The sequence below is a fragment of the Neomonachus schauinslandi genome, chromosome 9 (assembly GCF_002201575.2).
Source record: "Neomonachus schauinslandi chromosome 9, ASM220157v2, whole genome shotgun sequence".
NCBI lineage: Eukaryota > Metazoa > Chordata > Mammalia > Carnivora > Phocidae > Neomonachus > Neomonachus schauinslandi.
This window is the reverse complement of record NC_058411.1, coordinates 38,920,301-38,929,175: the sequence shown is the minus strand read 5'-3', so window position 1 is coordinate 38,929,175 and position 8,875 is coordinate 38,920,301. Positions and strand designations below refer to the sequence as shown.

Below are 8,875 nucleotides of genomic sequence, written 5' to 3'. Positions count from 1 at the left end.
AGCAGGCTCCCCGCTGAGCAGGGGGCCTGACACGGGGCTCGATCCAAGGACCCTGGGATCATGACCTGAGCCAAAGGCAGACGCTTAATGACTGAGCCACCCAGGCACCCATATACCCAATTTCAAGTACAGAATTTCTCAGCTGTTAACAGACATCCTGCATAGTTATTAACTACTACAATTTCCTAAGTTACTCTACAAACCATTTAGGAGAACTTAAAAATTAATAGAATAGTAGTAGTGAACAAGAACTCCAGAGAAAATCTGTCTACTTAAGACAGAATAATTCCTACTCTGCCTTAAAATACATAATATATATGCCAGAACATAAAATTTCAGACGAACATTATTTATGATGCTATATTGTTATAAAAGTAAGTATCAATTAAAATTTTTAGATACAGACATTTAAATCTTAATCTTCAATTTTCCCTACCTCCATCCTCTTCTTGTTTCTCACATAATCTTGTATCTCATCCCTTCCTACATCAAACTTCCTAAATTTCTGCTATACCTCGCGCATCAACCAACCTCTGCCTCTTCCCACTGAGAAGTTACAACACAGATAGGCAGGAAATAAACAACTAAAAACAGAATAAACTAAAACCTAAACATGAAGAGAGCAAGCAGCAAAGGAGTTAAAAGGATGATTTAGGATGAAGCAGAATGAAGTCAGGTAGAATGTAGGGATAAAGAAGATTTAGTATAAACAGTGGAGTTATAATCTGATAGGAAAGCATATGAAGGATTGTAGAGGTTGGAAGAGGATTAAAGTTCTAAGTTCATCATCAGGGAAGATCTCCTGGACAAACAGATGAGACTTAGACCAATTAAGAATTACTTAATCATCTAATACAATGCCACTGTATTAGAATTAATTGTTTACATGTCTGTCTCCCCTACTAAACTGTGAGCTCCTTGCAAAAAGCTCTGTAACTTCTCAAGGATTACCTGGCACAAGGTAGGTACCCAATGAATTTCTGTAGATGAGTAGATAATTGTGACTCACCTCCTCACCACCTTCCATCCTGATTTAACTGGAACTCTTTCTTTGGTAAGACAGAGCAAGATGACTTTTTCATTGGTTTGGTTGCTAAGATACACCACTTAAAGTCAACACATATACCACTTTATTCTCATTAAAACTGCTTGCTTCTCATCACATGCACATATATGAAAACTAATCCCAAATGACCTTTTTTTAATTTTTAATTTTTTTAATGTTATTTTATTATGTTAGTCACCATACATCATTAGTTTTTGATGTGGTGATCCACGATTCATTGTTTTCGTATAACACCCAGTGCTCCATGCAGTACGTGCGCTCCTTAATACCCATCACTGGGCTAACCATCCCCCACTCCCCCCTCCCCTCTAAAACCCTCAGTTTGTTTCTCAGAGGCCATAGTCTCTCATGGTTCATCTCTCCCTCTGAAGTCCCCCCCTTCATTTTTCCCTTCCTTCAGGCTGCGATCTCTCTGCTCTGAGGCAGAGGGTTGGAAACAGTCTCTTCTGCATCACCAAAAGATCTTTAAAGTAACTGCTGGTTTTTTTAATTAAACAAACAAAAAAACCCCAAATCAATTTGTTTCTTACCAGGGAATCATAATAACAATTAAAATACAGAAACAATACTTATAATAAAAATTCTAGGTAGAAATATTTTGTGGATACATATGTAATGTCCATTTAGCAAGTGATGGAAAAGGAGCAGGCACTGAAAAACAAAATCATATTTTAGTTTGATTCATTATTCTTTTCATTATAAATAGATACCATTATTTAAACAACATATAACAAAAATATTAATACCTAGAAATTCCATAAAGATAGTTTCATTCATTTTTAGTTGTTCAGTACTTGCCAACACTCTATTTTGAATTTCTTCATGTTCTCTTTTCTTCTCATAATATTCATGTGAAAGGGGTGTTTCTGAGTATTTTAACTGATATTGCTTCAAAACATCCTTATACTGACATATATAACCATGGTACATTTTTCTGTTAAAATTAAAAGAAATGATGTCAATATAACAAGAATATATCTAAAAACTTTCTAAGTGTCACCTGTTAAAGTCTAACAAGTTAAACATAAAAGGCAAGTCAAATGCCAACTTATCCCTGTTTCCCTCAATACTCTCTGCCTTTCAAATTTTCCTTTACTCCGTCACACTTTTCAACTCTTTCCTCTTTCTCTTCACTACCTGAGTTATTCATTCCTTAATCCTCTCCAATTTAACTTTTACTTCCACCATTCCAAAGAAACTTGCCCTTTCCCCCCACCAAAAAAAAGGAAATGAAACTGCCCTTCCCAAGGTCACCAATGATCTAATTGTCTAATTCAGTGATCTCTTTTTATTTCTCATCCTAACTGATACTGCAGAACCTAGGGTTTTTTTTTTTAAGTTTTTATTTAGATTCCAGTTAGTTAACATACAGTGTGATACTAGTTTCAGGTGTACAATATAGTGATTTCATTCATCACCCAGTGCTCCTCACAACAAGTGGACTCCTTAATCCTCCTAACCTATGGGTTAAATCACCTATTTAACCCATACTCCCACCTCTCTCCCCTCTGGAAGCCAACAGTTTGTTCTCTATAGTTAAGAGTCTGTTTCTTGGTTTGCCTCCCTCACTCTTTTATCCCCCTTTGTTCATTTGTTTCTTAAATTCCACATATAAGTGAAGTCATATGGTATTTGTCTTTCTCTGATTTTCTTCGCTTAGCATAATACTCTCTAGCTCCATCCATGTCATTGCAAATGGCAAGATTTCCTTTTTATGGCTGAGTAATATTCCATTGTATATAGGTACCACATCTTCTTTACCCATTCATCAGTTGATGGATACTTGGGCTGTTTCCATAATTTGGCTATTGTAGAAAATGCTGCTATAAACATTGGGGTGCATGTATCCCTTTGAATTAGTATTTTTGTATTCTTTGAGTAAATACCCAGTAGTTCAATTGCTGGATCACAGGGGAGTTCTATTTTTAACTTTCTGAGGAGCCTCCATACTGTTTTCCAGGGTAGCTGCACCAGCTTACATTTCTACCAACAGTGCAGGAGGGTTCCCCTTTCTCCACATCCTTGCCAACACCTGCTGTTTCTGTTGTTGATATTTGGGACTTCATCAAAATAAAAAGATAAAAAGCTTCTGCACAATGAAGGAAACAACAAAACTAAAAGGCAACCTACGGAATGGAAGAAGATATTTGCAAATGACATATCTGATAAAGGGTTAGAATCCAAAATATATAAAGAACTTATAAAACTCAACACCCAAAAATGAATAATCCAATTAAAAATGGGCAGAACACATGAACATTTTTCCAAAGAAGATATACAGATGACCACCAGATACATGAAAAGATGCTCAACATCACTCGTCATCAGGGAAACACAAAATCAAAACTACAATGAGAACCTGGTTCTTCCAATGACTTCCTGATCTTTATCCTCACTGAGGCTTTCAGTTTCTACTCTCCCCAGTTCACCTACCTCTATAACTCTGCTTTTTAAATTTTCAACTCTCTAAGCTGACATTTTGATAAGAAGTCATGTTTTATGTGTTAGAACTCTGGGCTCACAATCATTCTTTTTTTTTTTTTTTTAATTTATTTGACACAGAGAGAGAGACAGCGAGAGAGGGAACACAAGCGGGGGGAGTAGGAGAGGGAGAAGCAGGCTTCCCGCCGAGCAGGGAGCCCAGTGTAGGGCTCGATCCTAGGACCCTGAGATCATGACCTGAGCCGAAGGCAGATGCTTAACCAACTGAGCCAACCAGGTGCCCCCACAATCATTCTTATATACTCCGTAACTATTTTATGAAGAAAATTTCAGCACTGTTTGGAGGAGCTCCTCCAGTCCAACTCAGGTAGAGGTGGATCGTCACCTCTTTGGGCACAAGTCTTTAGTGGACAGTTGATTCTTGCAAAAGGATATTAACTCTTCCTTCTCATTTGACTTTTGTTAACCTATGGGCCAAATTTAACCTGCCACCTGTTTTTGTATGGCCCGTGAGCTAAGAATAATTTTTGCATTTTAAAATTATTGAAAAGTCAAAATAATATCTCATGACATTAAAATTATATGAAATTCAAGCTATAATATCCATAAATAAAGTTTTATTAGACCACAGTCATTCATTTATATGGTGTCTAAAGTTGTTCTTGCATTACAACAGCAGGGTTGAGTATCAGCAGAGACTGTATAACCCATAAAGCCTAAAATATTTACTATCTGGCCCTTAATAAAAAAAAAAGTCTGGGGGCGCCTGGGTGGCTCAGTTGGTTAAGCGACTGCCTTCGGCTCAGGTCATGATCCTGGAGTCCCTGGATCGAGTCCCACATCGGGCTCCCTGCTCGGCAGGGAGTCTGCTTCTCCCTCTGACCCTCCCCCCTCTCATGTGCTCTCTCTCATTCTCTCTCTCTCAAATAAATAAATAAAATCTTTAAAAAAAAAAAAAGTGTCTGCCTTCAGCTCAGGTCATGGTCCCAGGGTCCTGGGATCGAGCCCCACATCGGGCTCCCTGCTCTACGGGAAGCCTGCTTCTCCCTCTCCCACTCCCCCTGTTTGTGTTCCTTCTCTCGCTGTGTCTCTCTGTCATATAAATAAATAAAATCTTTAAAAAAAAAAAAGTCTGCCAATTCTAATCTACAGCAATGAAAATGTTCAATCCAGGTTCATTATAGGAAATATATTTTTAGATCCTCTTTTTACCCAATTCTTATCAAATACTTAGTTTCAAGAAATAATATTCATTGAAAATTTTCTAAAAATATATAGTCCTTACGTTCCTCAGAATTCTGTAAATTTTCTAAATCAAGACATACTATATGGGGAAATTTATTTAAAGATACTAAAATGATTATCTCATCTTAGCAGATGAGAAAACAAGAACAGTTTTCATAAATGCTTTTATACTGAGAAAAAAACTAAGGATAACAGTATTGTACTGGTCAGCAGATCTGAATCTTCTGAATGTTTTAATTTAATATTCTAAACTCTGTCCCCTTTTGCAAAATAAAGGAGTTGAGCCCAAAACAAACTCTTATTCCTCTAAATGCACATTTGCTAATTAATCTCTCAGTTCTTGGGGAAATGGTCCAGGGAAGAGGGAAATACCTATTAGAAAACTAAGTCTGAGTCACCAGTTTTAGATGAAATTAGCATACCACATTTCTTATATACTCCACAGAGGGACTTTAGCAGAGACCAGCTTAACCTATCTCATCTGTTGCCAACAATACTAGTCTTCATGAATGTCTAGAATGGAAGATTAGGAGAAACAAGAAGCTGGTACCTCTATTTCCTTCAGTACCCATGATACCAGCAAATGGAGTCTTTTCTTTTATACATATCTGGTATTGAGTCAATTCAATCAACCTATGTGGTTGGTTTAAGAAAGACCTATTTTCACTTTAATATCTTTGGCTGCCTAAAAGAAGTCATCCACAACAAACACTATTAGAGAGGTACATATTTAAACTGCTGTTTTAGCCCCTCATAGAAACATTTTAATAATGTTTTATAGCCATGGCTTGCATTGAAAGATGTTTTAAGGAGAAGTAATATATATATTGTGTTTATTTTGGGGAGGCCACTGAAGATAACTGACTACCACACTGCATAATTCCCCTTTTATGGGAACTCAGGGGAGAAATTTCTCTCAAATCTCATTACCAGGAAAAACCTCTGCTTATCCTAAACAACAGAACTGGGCTCCTCACTCCTTCCTTCCTTCCTCCCTTCTTCCCCTCCCTCCTTTCTTCCTTTATTTCTTTTTTTCAGAGAGGACAGAGGAAAGTAGTCTGAATTGGGTTATGAGGTAGGATACCTCACCTCACCTCAGCCATTGAACTCACTTTGCTGGCTCTGAGTCTGTTCCAAGCTCTGGCTAAGGAGGCATCTCTCAGAACACTCCCCAAGAGTGGGGTCCACGGCATCTCCTGCCCAGTCTGCCCTCATGCAAAGTCCTGTTCTCTAGGAACTCACCTCCCCAAAACTCAGGGAGGACCCTGTTAGGGCTGCTTTTGAACAATTGAACTGTTTTTTAAATGAATAGTCTGAATCTCAAACTGATCACATTTCCACAATGACTTGACTACTACTAGGAATTCCAAAGCCTAATCTGTACCTATATTTAACAAATGTGCAAGACCATGTAATAAGAATTTCTATCCTAATCAAAGGCTTCATCTTCCTACATTATCCTTACATCCCTATAGCCTTGATTTTTATATTTAGTTTTCTTTTAACACTGTGGTATTATACAAATTATTTCAAATCCTTTTTAGGTTGAAGCAAGGTCTAAAAATGACAAAGTAACAGTCTCTTTCACCAATTCCACCCTCTGCCTATTCCTTGGATGATAGTGTACTCTAGCTTTCTCTTCTTTTTGCTCTATATATTTCCCTGGGCAATCTTATCTATTTCCATGATTTCAAATGCCAGTGAGGTCCAAATCTATTACTTTAGTCTCTACCTTCTCCTCTTAAGACCCATCTTTAAATATAAAGGGTATCGGAATCTAGATTTTGTATGTGTGTTTTTAATTAAAATATAAAAATTGGCATGATGTCAGCAAGATGACAGAATAAAATATCCCTCATGTGTATTGCCCCATCAAAAATAATAATTTAGCATCCATCCATGGACAAAAGTGTGTTTGTGGGAGCTTTGGGATCCAGGTAGAAAACTGTGAAATCCTGGTGTAGTCCAAGACTGAGGAGAGTCATTTTGAGAAGGCAGGCTCACATCCTGGTGGCTTACTCACTAACTGGTCCTGGCTATAGACCTGTAAACAGTTCAGTACCCCCTGAGAACTCAGCTACAACCCCATTTGGCTTTGGGTCTGTTACTAGCACCATACACCAAAGGACCCAGAAAGAGTCATGCCCACCCGTTTGTCAGGTAATAGATATACATACCTTAGTCCAGCTATGGACCCTGAAGTGACCCTGAACCAGCTCCAGTCCCTATGTCTGCAGTATAGGAGCCCCTGGAGGTTAGACTGCCAAACTCATTCAGACTATAGATTCTGAAAGGGCCCTCTAACTGGGCTCCAGCCCATCGCAGCCATAGTCACCAAAGAGTCCTGTTCACACAGGGACCCAGCAGGAGATACTCCTGTCTGTGTCCCTGAAGATCCTGAAAGGGCCTTATCCTTGGTTCCAACCCCCTCACAGCCATAGTTTGTCAGCAGTACCGCCCTCAGTGGGAGTTCCCAGTGGAAGACACTCCTATCTGCACCCTAGTAGATTCTAAAAAGCCATATACTTGGTTCTAGGTCTCTCACAGCCAAAAACCATCAGCAGAACTGCCAGCCCTGGAACCCAAAAATAGGTACTCCTATATGTACCCCTATAGATCCTAAAAGGGCCCTATACTTGGCTCCAGTCCCTCCAGCTACAGTCAGGGAGTACTCCAGCCCACCCAGGGAACTGGTGGAAGACATGCTTATCTGTACCTTCAGAGCCAGGACTACAGACCTCAAGATTGTAGAACCTGATTGTGGAACCTGAAACATCTCAGAGGCTCAGTTCCAGCCCCTCCTGGCCACAGTCTAGGGCCAGTCCTGACCACCCACAGATCCATCCTGTGACTAGGCAGTAGCTCTACCAGGTTCCTAAGTGGGAGCCACACCAGTCAACACACTTGGTAATAGGCCTGCTGACTGAGGACCAACTGTGGAACCTGAAGCAGACCTTTGTCCCAGTGCTATCTAACTGAATGAAGTACAGGAAGCATTCTCAAGCACCCAGGGACCAGAAGGATCATACCTGCCTGAGCCCCTCATAACAACCACACCAACCACAGATCCCAATGTAGACAAAGTGACAGCCTCAAAACCAACCCTAACCCAGCATGACTGCAATTCTAGAAGTAATCCCATCAGTCTAAGAAACCAACAGGAGAAGGTCTTTACCTGCCAAAACCAATCTGTAAACACTAAAAGAGATGTTTCATTCAATAGCAAAGACACTAATGCAAGGCTACACAGATCACAAAGAACCAGGCAAATATGAAACCAGCAAAGGAAACTAATAAAGCTTTAGTAACTAACCCCAAAGGAATAGAGACCTACTATTTGCCTTCCAAAGAATTCAAATAATCATTTTCAAGAAACTCAATAAATTGCAAGAGAACACAGACAACTAAATGAAATCAAGAAAACAATGCATAAACAAAATAAGAAGTTTAATAAAGAAATAAAAACCATAAAAAAGAACCAAACAAAAATCCTAGGGGCACCTGGGTGGCTCAGTCGGTTATGCATCTGCCTTCAGCTCAGGTCATGCTCCCAGAGTTCTCAGATCAAACCCCACATCAGGCTCCCTGCTCTGCAGAGAGCCTACTTCTCCCTTTCCCTCTGCCTGCTTGTACTCTCTATCTCTCTGCTAAATTAATGAATAAAATCTTTAAAAAAAAAAATTAAAAAATAGATACAGCTACATTAACTTGTTAGTGGATACACAGTATAAAAGATGTAAAGTGGGGCACCTGGCTGGCTCAGTTAGTGGAGTGTCTGATTCTTGATCTTGGGATCTTGGGATCTTGGGATCATGAGTTTGAGCCCCATGTTGGGGGTAGAGATTACTTTAAAAAAATGTATTAAACAAATAAAGGGAACTTTAAAATAAATAAATAAAGCAAACACGTATAAAACTCCCACCCGTAAAAAAAAAGATGTAAAGTATGACATAAATAGCATAAAATCTGAGGAGGGGGACGTAAAAGTGTAGAGTTTTTATATGCAATTGAAGGTAAGTTGTATCAGCTTAAAATAGTATATTGTAAATGTTTTATGTTAACCTCATGGTAACCACAGAGAAAAAACCTATAGCAGATACACAAAAGATAAAGAGGAAGAAA

The 8,875-nt window shown here is 38.9% G+C and overlaps 1 protein-coding gene across 1 annotated transcript in view; it reads right to left on the bottom strand.

Moving 5' to 3' along the window:
- The window catches only part of C9H14orf39 (chromosome 9 C14orf39 homolog), a 66,526-nt gene that overhangs the window by 40,027 nt on the left and 17,624 nt on the right, over nucleotides 1-8,875 (bottom strand). The window contains exons 5-6 of the mRNA XM_021701449.1: nucleotides 1,813-2,000; nucleotides 1,675-1,717 (exon numbers count right to left, since the gene is read on the bottom strand). Coding sequence (XP_021557124.1) covers nucleotides 1,675-1,717; nucleotides 1,813-2,000 — 231 coding nt within the window. The remainder of the gene's footprint in view (nucleotides 1-1,674; nucleotides 1,718-1,812; nucleotides 2,001-8,875) is intronic.